A 17,231-nucleotide genomic window follows, 5' to 3' on the forward strand; every position below is an offset into this window, starting at 1 on the left:
ATTACTGCACTGACGGCAGAGCCATGAAGGTCGGCTCGTCGGGCTGGGCGTGCTGCTGCCTTCTGGTTCAGGTGTTGGGCCTGGCTCTGTTCCTGCGCGGCTTCTTCCCTGTACCTGTCCGGTCTCAGACCAGGAAAAGCCGTGCGTCTGAGATCGCAGCAGAGCCCTGGGCAGGTAACTCCTTCCTCCAGCTAGGAGCCTTCTGCACCAGTGCCTGGGCCGTGTCCTGATGCCCCCCCCCCCGTGGGCCGTGTCCTGATGCCCCCCCCCCGTGGGCCGTGTCCTGATGCCCCCCCCCCGTGGGCCGTGTCCTGATGCCCCCCCCCGTGGGCCGTGTCCTGATGCCCCCCCCCGTGGGCCGTGTCCTGATGCCCCCCCCGTGGGCCGTGTCCTGATGCCCCCCCCCGTGGGCCGTGTCCTGATGCCCCCCCCCGTGGGCCGTGTCCTGATGCCCCCCCCCGTGGGCCGTGTCCTGATGCCCCCCCCCGTGGGCCGTGTCCTGATGCCCCCCCCCGTGGGCCGTGTCCTGATGCCCCCCCCCCCCGTGGGCCGTGTCCTGATGCCCCCCCCCCCGTGGGCCGTGTCCTGATGCCCCCCCCCCCCGTGGGCCGTGTCCTGATGCCCCCCCCCCCGTGGGCCGTGTCCTGATGCCCCCCCCCGTGGGCCGTGTCCTGATGCCCCCCCCCCCCGTGGGCCGTGTCCTGATGCCCCCCCCCCCCGTGGGCCGTGTCCTGATGCCCCCCCCCCCCCGTGGGCCGTGTCCTGATGCCCCCCCCCCCCCGTGGGCCGTGTCCTGATGCCCCCCCCCCCCCCCGTGGGCCGTGTCCTGATGCCCCCCCCCCCCGTGGGCCGTGTCCTGATGCCCCCCCCCCGTGGGCCGTGTCCTGATGCCCCCCCCCCGTGGGCCGTGTCCTGATGCCCCCCCCCCGTGGGCCGTGTCCTGATGCCCCCCCCCCGTGGGCCGTGTCCTGATGCCCCCCCCCCGTGGGCCGTGTCCTGATGCCCCCCCCCCGTGGGCCGTGTCCTGATGCCCCCCCCCCCGTGGGCCGTGTCCTGATGCCCCCCCCCCCGTGGGCCGTGTCCTGATGCCCCCCCCCCCGTGGGCCGTGTCCTGATGCCCCCCCCCCCGTGGGCCGTGTCCTGATGCCCCCCCCCCGTGGGCCGTGTCCTGATGCCCCCCCCCCCGTGGGCCGTGTCCTGATGCCCCCCCCCCCGTGGGCCGTGTCCTGATGCCCCCCCCCCCGTGGGCCGTGTCCTGATGCCCCCCCCCCGTGGGCCGTGTCCTGATGCCCCCCCATGGTTATTCTCACCCATCCATCTCTCCTGTGTGTTAGTGTTGTCATTCCCCTACCTGCCCTTCCTCCAAGAGCCATGACTTCTGTGTAACACTTCTATTACCTGTATGCCCATAGTAATGGGTCACATACAGCTCTGGCAAAAATTAAGAGACCACTGCACAGTTTTATAAAAATCAGCGTCTCTACATGTCTGACAGCTATTCCATTCCAGAGTCAGTTGAATTCCAACCAGAGTACACCTCATTCTACTTAATGTGCTTCTGATTAGGTGATCTCTTGAACCAAATCTTATTTAATGAAGGAAAGTATAAAAAACCCTGCTGTGGTGTTCACAATCCTCTTGCAATAGGACAAGCTGGATGGCAAAACAAGTGCTAGTACTATCCCAAAAGTAATAGTAATGAAAAAATAACTTTTAACCATGCCAAAGGAGTTGAAAAGAAAAGTCTTGAGTGAGGAAAAGAAGGGCTCAATTCCGGCTTTACTAGCAGATACAGTGAGCGTCATGTTGCCTCTATTCTTAAAATTTTTAAAACGTCAGTCCATTACAACAAGGTCAAGCAGCAGACATTGGGGACAACAAAGCTACAGATCAGCAGAGGGCAAAAACGACTCTCCACTGACCAGGATGACTGTCATCTTATTCGAATGTCACTCAGAAACCGCAGGATGTCATCAAGTGACCTACAAAAGGAATGGCAAATGGCAGCTGGGGTGAAGTGCATGGCAAGAACAGTTCGAAACAGGCTCCTAGAGGCAGGGCTCAAGTCATGTAAAGCTAGAAAAAAGCCTTTCATCAATGAGCAGCAAAGGAGAGCCAGGCTGAAGGTAATCTTCTCTGATGAGTCTAATTTTCAGCTTTGCCCAACACCTGGTCGTCTAATGGTTAGACGGAGACCTGGAGAGGCGTACAAGCCACAGTGTCTTGCACCCACTGTGAAATTTGGTGGAGGATCGGGGATGATCTGGGGATGCTTCAACAAGGCTGGAATTGGGCAGGTTAATCTTTGCGAAGGACGTATGAATGAAGTCGCATACAAGGTTATCCTGGAAAAACAGATGATTCCTTCTGCTCAGGCATTGTTCCCCAACTCTGAGGACTGTTTTTTCCAGCAGGACAATGTGCTATGCCCCACAGCTAGGTCAATCAATGTGTGGATGAGGGACCACCACATCAAATCCCTGTCATGGCCAGCCCAATCTCCAGACCTGAACCCCATTGAAAACCTCTGGAATGTAATCAAGAGGAAGATGCATAGTCACAAGCCATCATACAAAGAAGAACTGCTTAAAGTTTTGTACCAGGAATGGCATAAGGTCACCCAAAAGCAGTATGAAAGACTGGTGGAAAGCATGCCAAGACACATGAAAGCTGTGATTAACAATCATGGTTATTCCACAAATTATTGATTTCTGAACTCTTCCTGAGTTAAAACATTAGTATTGTTGTTTCTAAGTGATTATGAACTTGTATTCTTAGCATTATATGAGGTCTGCAAGCACTGCATTTTTTTGTTATTTTGACCATTTCTCATTTTCTGAAAATAAATACAAAATTTTTTGCTTGGAAATTCGAGGACATGTTTTCAGTAGTTTTATAGAATAAAAGAGCAATTTACACTTTACTCAAATATACCTAAAAAGAGAAAAATCAGACAAACTGAAAATTTTGCGGTGGTCTCTTAATTTTTGCCAGAGCTGTACATCCCGGGGTGACAGATTCCCTTTAAAGGGAATCTGTCATTGGATTCATGCTGCTTACATCGAAGGCATCGTGAATCGGCACCTGCCCAATGATTCTAGCCAGGTATCTTTTACGTTAAGGCAAATGGCTCACAATAAGGAAGTAGAAGCACTTTGGACTCAGCATATTTTTGCTGTATTCAATCATGCAGGCAAATCCACATGTGCAGATTTACCGGATCCAAATACATTCTGTTGAAATTTCTGTTGCGGACACTAGTATCTCCGCAAGAGAAATTGACCAGCTGCATCTCGTAAACCCACAGCACATGTCAGTTTCCACGTTTGATCCTCAGGCGCACATGCACGCAAAGTGGACATGGAATTTCTAGAAATCCCTTGTCCACTATGCTGTAACATCTGGCTGCTGCGGAGTTGTCGCTTCATAAATAAGCAACTCCTGATTGTGAACACGTACCCTCCAATGCTTTGCGTGTCAGAAAAAACATACTTTGACAAAAAAGTCAGTGACTATGGGCCTGATTCGTAAAGACCAGCATTGTTCATGCTTGTATTGATGAGGGGGCGTGCTGGAGTCAGATGCTCCTGATCCATAAAAGGGCTAAACCCAACTTTTTGAATCAAGAGTGACTTACTGGTGGTGTGCACCATACTCCAGTGAGAGACTTGAGTGAAATATCTGGTGTAGGGAACACTACAGCTAATCTTGAATTAGACAAGCTGTGTCATCCCCCTGTCCTGCCCCAGCTCCCCCCATTTTGTTGAAGTTGGGAGAAACTCGTGAAAACATCAAAAAATTGCTAAATTTTGCCACAACTCTGAGATGTGCCAAAATTTTAGCAACTTTTCAAAACTTTTACTCCAGAATGAAAGCTTTCATGAATCTGGGCTCCATTTGTCTCTGCTTCTATTTTCTCTGGTCCCTGTGACAGACAGATATCTCCCTATGTGCACACATAGCAATAAACCTGTCAAACAACTGGAGTAGGGTGGGAAGAAGCAGCCAGCCACCACATCGTACTGCCTTGTCTCCAGCTGACTTCTAACAGTATGCTAACTCTGTATTGCTTCACTTTTAGAGCAAAACAAACTTGACTATAATCATACATCCTCTGCCTGAGTCATGCTGACCAAAATGTTCCCTACAGTTTTGGCCAAAAATATTGACACCCCTGCAATTCTGTCAGATAATACTCAGTTTCTTCCTGAAAATGATTGCAAACACAAATTCTTTGGTATTATTATCTTCATTTAATTTGTCTTAAATGAAAAAAAACACAAAAAGAATTGTCCTAAAGCCAAATTGGATATAATTCCACACCAAGCATAAAAAAGAGGGTGGACAAAAGTATTGGCACAGTTCGAAAAATCATGTGATGCTTCTCTAATTTGTGTAATTAATAGCACCTGTAACTTACCTGTGGCACCTAACAGGTGTTGGCAATAACTAAATCACACTTGCAGCCAGTTGACATGGATTAATGTTGACTCAACCTCTGTCCTGTGTCCTTGTGTGTACCACATTGAGCATGGAGAAAAGAAAGAAGACCAAAGAACTGTCTGAGGACTTGAGAAACCAAATTGTGAGGAAGCATGAGCAATCTCAAGGCTACAAGTCCATCTCCAAAGACCAGAATGTTCCTGTGTCTACCGTGCGCAGTGTCATCAAGAAGTTTAAAGCCCATGGCACTGTGGCTAACCTCCCTAGATGTGGACGGAAAGAAAAATTGACAAGAGATTTCATCGCATGATTGTGCGGATGTTGGATAAAGAACCTCGACTAACATCCAAACAAGTTCAAGCTGCCCTGCAGTCCGAGGGTACAACAGTGTCAACCTGTATTATCCGTCGGCATCTGAATGAAAAGGGACTGTATGGTAGGAGACCCAGGAAGACCCCACTTCTTAACCTGAGACTTAAAAAAGCCAGGCTGGAGTTTGCCAAAGCGTACCTGAAAAAGCCTAAAACGTTTTGGAAGAATGTTCTCTGGTCAGATGAGACAAAAGTAGAGCTTTTTGGGCAAAGGCATCAACATAAAGTTTACAGGAGAAAAAAAGAGGCATTCAAAGAAAACACGGTCCCTACAGTCAAACATGGCGGAGGTTCCCTGATGTTTGGGGTTGCTTTGCTGCCTCTGGCACTGGACTGCTTGACCGTGTGCACAGGGAGTCGGTAAGCCAAACCTGCGACTCCGACTCCTCAATTTCCCTTACACCGACTCCACGACTCCGACTCCCACACATATTGCTTATATTTAAGTGAAAAATTTATTGTAGTACAATGTGAACCTCAGACATTTAATCATTTTTATGATCCAATAATCAAGATATTTAGATAGAACAGAATATATATTGGTGTACTACCCGGTTTTCATTCTTTTTGGTACAGATACGATATGGATAGACAGATATGGATAAATGGATAGATAGCAAAAGCAGATTAGAAACCTGCTCTATTGAAAACATTATCTATGAGCTCAAAAACCTTTCAGGTGATGCAGTTTTTTAAAAAGATGATCAGCTTTTGCAGCTGAAAAACGTATCCTCAAAAAACACAGGAAAAACGCTGTGTGTAAATGTAGCCTTAGATCAGGAATATAACAGCCATTTATAGGACATTTCATAACTTTCCCAAACTCCTATGAAAAAATATTCAGCACATCCTGCATTGAAATACTGTACCCAATTTATTATATATTGTCGGAGTCGGTCCATTTCATACAGACTCCAACTCCGACTCCACCAAAATGAGCACCGACTCCGACTCCACAGCCCTGCGTGTGCATGGCATTATGAAGTCTGAAGACTACCAACAAATTTTGCAGCATAATGTAGGGCCCAGTGTGAGAAAGCTGGGTCTCCCTCAGAGGTCATGGGTCTTCCAGCAGGACAATGACCCAAAACACACTTCAAAAAGCACTAGAAAATGGTTTGAGAGAAAGCACTGGAGACTTCTAAGGTGGCCAGCAATGAGTCCAGACCTGAATCCCATAGAACACCTGTGGAGAGATCTAAAAATGGCAGTTTGGAGAAGGCACCCTTCTAATATCAGGGACCTGGAGCAGTTTGCCAAAGAAGAATGGTCTAAAATTCCAGAAGAGCATTGTAAGAAACTCATTGATGGTTAACGGAAGCGGTTGGTCGCAGTTATTTTGGCTAAAGGTTGTGCAACCAAGTATTAGGCTGAGGGTGCCAATACTTTTGTCTGGCCCATTTTTGGAGTTTTGTGTGAAATGATCAATGTTTTGCTTTTTACTTAATTCTCTTTTGTGTTTTTTCACTTAAGACAAATTAAATGAAGATAATACCAAAGAATTTGTGTTTGCAATCATTTTCAAGAAGAAACTGAGTTGCAGGGGTGTCAGTACTTTTGGCCACAACTGTAGGAATACAATAAAAATCTTAAATTTTCTATCGCCAACTCTTCTCAATTAAAAAAAATAAACTAGTTTGGTATTGTCACATCGGCAAAAGTCTGCTCTATCAGAATCTAAAATGATTTAACCCATTATTTAGATGAAATAACCTAAATGTCACAATTGCCATTTTTTTTTGTTCAGTGCACTTCTTGAGTGGATGCAGCCAGTTTTATAAGTTTCATCAATGCAAGAAATAAAGAAGTTATGAGTCTCAGAAAATAGTGTCACACAAACATTTTTTTTTTTACAAAATTTTTTTTTCACTGCTAAAATCGGAAAAGAAAATACAAGTCTAGTATCGCTGTCGTCATACGTATCTAAAGAATCATGTTGACAGTGGCAAAGTTAAACCATTGGTGGAATTGTTGAATATTTTGGTTTTGTTTTCTCACTTTTCAGCACATTGTATGTTAAAAAGAATGATGTCATTGAAAACCACTGCTTTGATGGAATACAAATATATAGCTTTTAGAATAAGGGTAGGCGTGAATGTTCTGCACCTCGCCACCCCACCTGACGTCAATATTATATTAGCGGGATCACATGGTAAGGTTCCCCACTTGTACCAATGTGACGTTTCACACCCCCTGTGGACACGCAAGGTCAGCTTTGTATAGTTTTATACACCCCCTGTCCACACGGGAACGGGGAGTGAGAGGACGTAGCCCACGCAGTCACTGACGTGGCTCCGCTTTCTCCAACAACCCTGACAGGCTGAGAAATCTCTTTCACGGACACCAGTGAAAAAGAGCCTTATCAGCCGGGAAGGATTGCCACCAGATCCACGTTTGATATACGCCTGGTCCGTTAACATGGTTATATCGGGCCAGAAACCAGCCCCGGTAGCATGGAACATTAAAGGGAGAAACAGATGTGTAGATTTGTGGATCAAGATAAAAGAGCAGCCCAAGGTTAAATTTATATATTTAGTCGCCTTAAGAGCACACTAGACAATATACTATATACACAATGGTTATACATATACAATGGTCAGATATGCAAATACAGGTTAATAGTAATAATAATAATCTTTAGGTAGGGCCAATATATTCCGCAGCGCTTTACAATTCAACAGTTCATATGCAACAGTCATAAGTAACAACGTTAGATAATACAATAATCAAAGCAAAATAATGACAACCCTGCTCGTAAAAGCTTACAATCTACAACGAGGTAGGGGTTTCAGAGTACCGGTGCTTTTTTACAATGATGGTCCAGCCATATTGAGGGAATTAGGAGTAGATAAAGGCTGCATGAGCTAGTCACCAACCAGTATTTATGGTGCTTTTGGGTGCGGTGGAGTTTGATGGAGATCTATGAAGTACAAAAGATATAAGCAGATGGATCATGTCAATTACCAGGTGATGTTCGATCATGTGGACGCTGGGCCTCAGAGAGCATGGACTTACAGCTGGGTTCTAGGTCCATCACTGCATGTTACTCGACCTGACTATGTAACCGGTGTGTGGCTAGGGTGTATGATAAACCCATATTAACCTTAAAACTCCTAGCTGTCTGAACAAAGCAGACCGCATGGTTTGGATCCACAGGGGATCTTCCTGTAGGATCTGGATCCTAGTTAGCTGGCGGGGCTGTGAATTCTGACTTTGCAGCTGATAGGAGCTTGGCTTTTATTGATAGCCGAGCCCTGGCTGTCACTACTAAGAGTGGTGCCTGCATTTCCCCCGGCTGTTTAACACTCCACATTACAGCATTTAGAAGGCAGGCAAATCGGTGGGCCTGAATGTTTTCATGGCGACCTGAGGTCAAATGATGACCTCTGGGTGTGCAAGCTACAGTGGCCTGTTAAGACCATGCCAGCGTAATGGTTTAAAAGGCGATCTGTCCGTGTTATACTGACAGGTATAATGCATTGTAGTGTTAGTGCATTGCAATGCATTATACCAGTGATCAAACAAATAAAAGAACTAGATAAAAAAGTGAATATAAGTAAAAAGACAAAAAACAAAATAAAGAATTATATCAAATACATGTATTTATGTATGAACAAGTACACATTTGATATAGCTGCGTTTGGAACTACCCAATCTATAAAACTGTTATACCAGTGAACTCCTTCAGTGAACACCTTGAATAAAACAAATGGCAGAAAAGTTTTTTCATCATACCTCCATGCAAAGAGTGGAAAATGCGATCAAAAAGGTGAGTGCAAATCAAAGTGCTATCGCTGATGTGGTAGTTCACTCACAGGGCGGCACAGAGAGGTAGGAAAAATGGGTACACCATCTCTTTGAAATCCTTGTTGGTTTATTATTAGGCAGCATAAACCAACTCATGGGAACAAAGCTCAACCTTTCTGGCTAAAACAGGAACAAAACAATCAAAAGGAAAAAAACAACAATGCTGCAACACAGTCCGTATGTTGCGGTCAGTACCCCGCTCTGGAGCAGCAGTTTCAGTCTGTGCTCGACGAGCCACAAAGCCTCTGGAGATTCCTCTCTCCTGGCTAGCTGAACCCCCCACTGCCTGTAGAGCTCGGTTATTTAAACCTAAGCCCTGTGATTCCCGTCATGTGAATGACCTCACGCAGGTCCTGGCACGGGAGATAAAGTGGACCTCCTCCCACCCGCTCTATGAGGACCACATAAAACCAGCCCTATGCAACGTAACCTGTTATGAGCTCATTTTCTGCTCCACCAGTTGAGAGTCCTCCTTCCATTCTCCCTCTGGTGGTGACAGGAGGTAGTGAGGTTGGTTTAAGTGGTAGCGATCTACCACCTGATGAGGAGGATAACGATTGGATCTCTGGAGTATCAGACTGGATATAAGACAGCCGACGCCCTATCCTAGTGCTGGTGATTCAGTCTGTTTCTCAGGTCTTGGACTTCAGCTCTCTTTCAGTCTTCTCAAGTTTGTTTTTTGCTAATGTTCACACTTGCGCTTGTTGGTCAATTCAGTTTCTTGTGTGGTCAGCTTGCCCCTGCTGGGGCTATGCTGAACTTCCACTCCTATTTATCTGTATTTGCCAATTTGCCTTTTTGTCCCTTATTAGATTGGCCTCTTTTTGCTCTGTTTCAGAATATTTCAGAGTGCTGATATAGTGGGAGAAGTCTAGCGACTTCAGGGTTAATTTTGCTATCAGATGTGTTGGACATTATTTTGGTAGGGTTTTTTGGCAGATTGCAGACAGTGGCTTTCCTTTCTAGGTAGTCAGGCCCCATCGTTTGCTCAGCCTATTTTCCTGCCTGTGTTTGTGTTTTCATCTTGCTTCACCGTCAATACATGTGTGGGGGCTGTCTATTCCTTTGGGGTCTGCTCTGGGGCAGTTAGTTTTCCCTTTTCTTGCTTTGGGTTTATGTAGTCCTCCGGCGGTGATGAGGCATCTAGGAACATCGTAGGAATGCTCCACTGCTACTGTTAGTTGTGTGGTTAAGATCAGGGATCTGCAATCTGCATAGTTACCAACCTCTCTGTTTTTCTGGGACTCAGCTTTTTTGTTGTTCCTCCTCGGTGACCCAATCAGAACAGAATCACCAGCCATACCGCAGATTCTAGGGTACTCAAAAGCAGGAAAGAATTGTTAAAGAAAAAATAAAAAGTGTCAATTTTTTTTTTTTAATTTATATTTTTTCCTCTTTTTCTCTGGGGCCGTAGGAGGATTTTTTTTTTTTTTCCCCTAATGGAGATTAAGCAATTGTCTGATCAGGTGGAGCAACCTGCTGCTTAAGTACAGGGAATTTCCACCTACCTCATTCAGTCACATGCTGCTGAACCTAAGATTCTTACTCCTGATTTGTTTTCTGGGGATCGGTCTAAATTTCTGAATTTTAAGAATAATTGTAAATTATTTCTTGCCTTGAAGCCTAATTCATCGGGGAGCTCTGTGCAGCAGGTTATAATTGTCATCTCCTTGCTGCGCGGCGATCCCCAGGATTGGGCGTTTTCTTTGACACCTGAAAATCCTATTTTGACTAATGTGGATGCATTTTTTCAAGCCTTGGGGTTGTTGTATGATGAACCTAATGCTGTTGATCAAGCTGAGAGAACCCTGTTGGCATTAGACCAGGGTCAGGATCCTGCAGAGTTGTACTGTCAAAAATTCCGAAAGTGGGCGGTCCTTACTACATGGAATGATGGTGCTTTGGCAGCCCTCTTTCGGAATGCTTTATCAGAGACCGTAAAAGATGTTATGGTGGGATTTCCTGTTCCTTCTGGTCTGGATGGCTCTATGTCATTGACCATTCAGGTTGATCGGCGTTTACGTGAACGTAAAACTGCACGGGAGGCGCTGCCACCTTTTGAACAAACGTCTGAACCTATGCAATGTGATAGGGTTTTGTCTAGGGCGAAACATCAGGAGTTTAGAAGACGTAATAAGCTGTGTTTTTTCTGTGGAGACGCCTCTCATACTATTTCTGTCTGCTCTAAACGAGAGAAATGTTTTGCACACACATTTGCTGTGGGCAGTATACAACCTAAGTTCCTTTTGGCAATTACTCTGATCTGCTCCTTGTCCACATTTTCCACTGAGGCTTTTGTGGATTCAGGAGCAGCTCTGAATCTGATGGATTTGGACTTTGCTAAACGTTGTGGTTTGTCCATGATGCCTCTGCAGACGCCTATTCCTTTGAGGGGTATTGATGCCACTCCTTTGGCGGAGAATAAACCTCAGTTTTGGACCCAGGTGATAATGCGAGTTGCCCCAGACCACCAGGAAAATAGTAAATTTTTGGTGCTGCATAATTTGCATGATACTATTGTTCTGGGGTTCCCCTGGTTGCAAACTCATAACCCAGTTTTGGATTGGAAATCTGTGTCTGTGGTGAGTTGGGGTTGTCAGTGTGTTCTTAGGGACGCTCCTGTTTTCTCCACCTCTCCTCAGTCTCATGATATTCCTGATTATCTGGCTGATTTCTCTGATGTATTTAGTGAGAGTAAGTCTGCGTCTTTGCCTCCTCATAGGAGTTATGACTGTGTAATTGAGTTGATGCCTGGGTGTAAATTTCCCAAGGATCGGCTTTTCAACTTATCTGTACCCGAACATGATGCTATGCGATCCTATATTAAGGAGTCGTTGGAGAAGGGTCATATTAGACCATCCTCGTCACCTTTAGGCGCTGGTTTTTTTTTGTGGCCAAGAAAGATGGTTCATTAAGACCGTGTATTGATTATCGTTCCCTTAACAAGATGACGGTTAAATATCAGTACCCGTTACCTCTGATGTCTGATTTATTCTCCAGAGTTAAGAATGCCTGCTGGTTTACCAAGCTTGACCTCAGGGGGGCGTATAATCTTATTCGCATCAAGCACAGGGATGAATGGAAGACGGCGTTTAATACTCCGGAGGGACATTTTGAGTACCTGGTGATGCCTTTTGGGTTCTCTAATGCCCCTTCTGTCTTCCAGTCCTTTATGAATGATATTTTCCGAGACTTTGTGGATAAGTTTTTGATCATCTATCTGGATGATATTCTGATCTTTTCTAGTGATTGGGATTCCCATGTGGAACATGTCCGGACTGTGTTCTGGATTTTGAGGGAGAATTCCCTGTTTGTTAAGGGATCGAAGTGCCTCTTTGGTGTACAGAGGATTTCATTTTTGGGATTTATCTTGTCTCCATCGACTATTGAAATGGACCTGGCCTACTTCTTTGAAGGCCCTCCAGAAGTTTTTGGGTTTTTCTAATTTCTATTGTAAATTTATAGGTAATTTTTCTAGTATTGTCAAACCACTGACTGATCTGACCAAGAAAGGGAGTTTATGTACTGAATTGGTCTCCTGAGGCTGTCTCAGCATTTCTGGAGCTTAAGCGGAGATTTACTTCAGCTCCAGTTTTACGGCAACCTGATGTCTCACTTCCATTTCAAGTGGAGGTAGACGCTTCTGAGATTGGCGCAGGAGCTGTTTTGTCCCAAAAAGAGCCTGTGACTTCTAAGATGAATCCTTGTGCCTTCTTTTCTCGAAAGTTCTCCCCATCTGAATGCAACTATGATGTGGGGAATCGGGAATTGTTGGCCATGAAGTGGGCATTTGAGGAGTGGAGACATTGGTTGGAGGGAGCTAGACATCAATTTGTGGTCCTCACCGATCACAAGAATCTGATTTATCTGGAGTCGGCCAAACGCTTGAATCCTAGACAGGCTAGATGGGCCTTGTTTTTCACGCGTTTTAATTTTGTGGTCTCTTTTCTTCCGGGCACTAAGAATGTTAAGGCAGGCGCCCTTTCTAGGAGATTCTTTTCTGATTCTCTTAATGTGACCGAGCCTACTGCTATCCTAGGTGAGGGGGTAGTTCTTTCTGCCATTTCGCCCGATTTGAGACGCGCCCTGGAGGAATTTCAGGAGGATAAACCTGAGCGTTGCCCTATGGGAAGATTGTATGTTCCTGACCAGTGGAGAAAGAGAGTGATGTCTGAAGTCCATTGCTCCGCATTGGCTGGTCATCCGGGTGTTTTTGGTACCAGAGATTTGGTGAGTCAGTTGTTTTGGTGGCCTGCCTTATCTCGTGATGTCAGGAATTTTGTATAGTCCTGTGGGACTTGTTCTCGGTCTAAACCCTGTTCTCGTTCTAGTGGGTTGCTGATACCCCTGCCGGTGCCCAAGAGGCCATGGACCCATATCGCAATGGATTTTATTTCTGATCTTCCTGTCTCTCAGAGAATGACTGTTATCTGGGTGATTTGTGATAGATTTTCGAAGATGGTCCATCTTGTACCACTCCCAAAGTTGCCATCTTCCACTGAGTTGGTACCCTTGTTTTTACAACAGGGGGTTCGGTTACACGGGATTCCTGAGAACATTGTGTCCCATAGAGGGGTCCAGTTTGTTTCCATATTCTGGAAAGCCTTTTGTTCCAATCTGGGAATTCAGTTATCCTTCTCCTCCGCGTTTCATCCCCAGACCAATGGGCAGACTGAGAGAACAAACCTGACCCTGGAGTCTTATTTAAGATGTTTTATATCTGCTGATCAAGATGATAGGGTCTCATTTTTGCCCTTGGCCGAATTTGCACTGAACAATAGAGATAGTTCTGCCACTTTGATGTCACCCTTTTTTGTAATTTTGGGTTTCATCCTCGATTCTCTTCAGGGCAAGTGGAATCTTCGTTCTGCCCAGGTGTGGACACTGTGGTTGTGAGAATGCAGCAGATATGGGAACAAGTGGTGGATAAGTTGTCACTCTCTCAGGAAAAGGCCCAGCGTTTTTCCAACCGGCATAGGACCATTGGTCCCCGGTTTAAAGTGGGTGATATGGTTTGGTTGTCGTCGAAGAATATTCCTATGAAGGTTGCATCTCCAAAATTTAAGCCCAGATTTATTGGACCTTATAAGATTTTGGAAATTCTTAATCCTGTTTCTTTTCGATTGGCTCTTCCAGTTACGTTCAAAATCCATAACGTATTTCACAAGTCACTGTTGAAGAGGTTTGTTGAGCCAGTAGTTCCTGTGGCGGCACCTCCTGACCCTGTATTGGTTAAAGGCAATATGGAATATGAGGTAGAGAAAATATTGGATTCTCGTTTGGTTAGACGGAGACTCCAGTATTTGGTCAAATGGAAGGGTTATTCTTGGATCTCTGCCTCTGATATTCATGCCAATAAATTGGTTCGTGCTTTTCACCGGGCTCATCCTGATCGGCCTGGTGGCATGGATGAGGGTTCGGTGACCCCTCCTCAAGGGGGGGGTACTGTTATGAGCTCATTTTCTGCTCCATCAGTTGAGAGTTCTTCAGTTCTCCCTCTGGTGGTGACAGGAGGTAGTGAGGTTGGTTTAAGTGGTAGTGATCTGCCACCTGATGAGGAGGATAACGATTGGATCTCCGGAGTATCAGACTGGATATAAGACAGCTGACGCCCTATCCTAGTGCTGGTGATTCAGTCTGTTTCTCAGGTCTTGGACTTCAGCTGGTTTGTAATGCAATATCTTCATAGGTGTATAGAGGCACATTTCAAACAACCATCACTCCAGTGTTCTTATGGTACTTTGTGTTTGCTACCTGTGTAAGAAGGCTAATGGATGGTTAGAATACCCTTGAAAACCCTTGTGCAAGTATGTTAGCACTGCTGAAAACAGTTTGGCTGATTAGAGAAGCTATAAACCTGACCTTCCTTTGAGCTAGTTGAGAATCTGGAGCATTACATTTGTTGCTTCCATTTAACTCTCAAAATGGCCAGAAAAAAGAACTTTCATGTGAAACTCGACAGTCTATTCTTGTTCTTAGAAATAAAGGCTATTCCATGCGAGAAATTGCCAAGAAAATTAAGATTTCCTACAACGGTGTGTACCACTCCCTTCAGAGGAGAGCACAAACAGGCTCTAACGAGAGTAGAAACAGAAGTGGGAGGCCCTGCTGCACAACTGAGCAACAAGACAAGTACATTAGAGTCTGTAGTTTGAGAAATCTACGCCTCACAGGTCCTCAACTGACAGCTTTATTAAATAGTACACGCAAAACGCCAGTGTCAACGTCTACAGTGATGAGGCGACTCCGGGATGCTGGCCTTCAGGGCAGAGTGTGTTATGAGCTCATTTTCTGCTTCACAAGTTGAGAGTTCTCCTTCCGTTCTCCCTCTGGTGGTGACAGGAGGTAGTGAGGTTGGTTTAAGTGGTAGTGATCTGCCACCTGATGAGGATAACGATTGGATCTCTGGAGTATCAGACTGGAAATAAGACAGCCGACGCCCTATCCTAGTGCTGGTGATTCAGTCTGCTTCTCAGGTCCTGGACTTCAGCTCTCTTCCAGTCTTCTCAAGTTAAGTTTGTTTTTTTGCTAATGTTCACACTTGCGCTTGTTGGTCAATTCAGTTTCTCGTGTGGTCAGCTTGCCCCTGCTGGGGCTATGCTGAACTTCCACTCCTATTTATCTGTATTTGCCAATTTGCCTTTTTGTCCCTTATTAGATTGGCCTCTTTTTGCTCTGTTTCAGAATATTTCAGAGTGCTGATATAGTGGGAGAAGTCTAGCGACTTCAGGGTTAATTTTGCTATCAGACGTGTTGGACATTATTTTGGTAGGGTTTTTTGGCAGATCGCAGACAGTGGCTTTCCTTTCCTTTGTAGTTAGTCAGGCCTCATCGTTTGCTCAGCCTATTTTCCTGCCTGTGTTTGTGTTTTCATCTTGCTTCACCGTCAATACATGTGTGGGGGCTGTCTATTCCTTTGGGTCTGCTCTGGGGCAGTTAGTTTTCCTTTTCTTGCTTTAGGTTTATGTAGTCCTCCGGCGGTGACGAGGCGTCTAGGAACATCGTAGGAACGCTCCACTGCTACTGTTAGTTGTGTGGTTAAAATCAGAGATCTGCATAGTTACCAACCTCTCTGTTTTTCTGGGACTTAGCTTTTTTGTTGTTCCTCCTCGGTGACCAATTCAGAACAGTAACCCTCAGAACTCAACCTTCACACACCACTCAGCTTTCAACAGAAAAATCAAAAAGCCACAGCTATCAGAATAAGGCCATGCAAAATCATATTTTTTTATAGTTTAAAATCTGCAAAACATAAAAAAATTATAAATGTGTAATCGTATTGACCCGAAGGAAAAAAGCTGTTTTATCACTTTTAGCACGTGGTGAACAGGATTAGGCCGGTTTCACATTAGCGCTTTTTAAGCGCACGCACGGCCGGGGGTAGCTCCGCCCCCGAGCCGGCTCTCTGCCCGGCGTGCCCGCCCCTCGCTTGTAGCGCCGCCTACTAGCGGACAGCGGCGCCTGCGATCGGCGCACCCTATCTTTAGCATAGGGTGCGCAGGCCGTGCGCTAGTTGCGCTTTGACCTGCGCTGCGCACTTTTGACGGTGCGCCGTGCGCGCCAAAATCCAAAAAGTTCGATTTTGGCGCGCACGGCGCACCGTCAAAAGTGCGCAGCGCAGGTCAAAGCGCAACTAGCGCACGGCCTGCGCACGATCTGCGCACCCTATGCTAAAGATAGGGTGCGCCGATCGCAGGCGCCGCTGTCCGCTAGTAGGCGGCGCTACAAGCGAGGGGCGGGCACGCCGGGCAGAGAGCCGGCTCGGGGGCGGAGCTACCCCCGGCCGTGCGTGCGCTTAAAAAGCGCTAAAGTGAAACCTGCCTTAAAAAGAAAAAAAGTCCTGAATTGCTGATTTTTGTTTATTTTGCTTCCCAAAAATCTAAATAGAAAGCGATAAAAATCATATTCACGGAAATGTTACCAAGGAAAAAGTCAACTCTTTCCGCAAAAAAAAAAGCGCTCACATGACAGAAATATATAGAAAAAATATAGTTCTCAAAATATGGCATTCAAAACCTTTTTTTAACTTATTTTTAAATAAAAAAATGTAACTTGTGATCGCAATCAAACATAAAAACAATATTATTCTGATATCTCTGTAACTGCATCGATCTGAAAAATAAAGTTGCCTTATCACTTATACTGCACAAGTAACTGTAAAAAGTGTAAAAAAAAAATACATGGAATAAATTCTTTAACTTCAGGGGATTAGGTGTTAAGGTGAGTATAATGTTTTCATTTATTTATTCATTTTACAGTCGAATACAACTCCCATCATTCTCCCCTGCTCGCGCTGATCGCCAACAGAGCAGAGGACAATAATGTGAGCTGTCTTCAGCACCTGGTGCTGGGGAACAGTGCGAACAGCACCGCTGATTCCCAGGTTCTGGTATGTGTCACACGGATGTAATCCATGTGTCATCAGTGTGTACATGTCTGAGACGTTTTGCATCCCATGCTGCAGCTAAAAAACGGCATGTCAACGTGTTTTGCCCGTGGACACACGGTCCATGGAAACACACTGACGTGTACAGACCCATTCACTTGGAACGTTTTTACAGGAAAATGTATTTTTTTTTCGTTTTCACGGCTCAGTGTTATAAAATTCTG

General features: G+C 45.6%; 1 protein-coding gene across 2 annotated transcripts in view; it reads left to right on the forward strand.

Annotated features, from left to right (window-relative positions):
• Positions 1-23: 23 nt before the first annotated feature.
• Positions 24-17,231, forward strand: part of LOC141051090 (GPI ethanolamine phosphate transferase 2-like) — a 211,424-nt gene continuing 194,216 nt past the window's right edge. For both annotated transcript variants that reach the window (XM_073547960.1, XM_073547970.1), the window contains exon 1: positions 24-174. In XM_073547960.1, the coding sequence (XP_073404061.1) occupies positions 24-174 (151 nt within the window). The remainder of the gene's footprint in view (positions 175-17,231) is intronic.

This window comes from Dendrobates tinctorius, unplaced genomic scaffold (assembly GCF_039654945.1).
Source record: "Dendrobates tinctorius isolate UK_male_01 unplaced genomic scaffold, ASM3965494v1 ptg000011l, whole genome shotgun sequence".
NCBI classification, from domain to species: domain Eukaryota; kingdom Metazoa; phylum Chordata; class Amphibia; order Anura; family Dendrobatidae; genus Dendrobates; species Dendrobates tinctorius.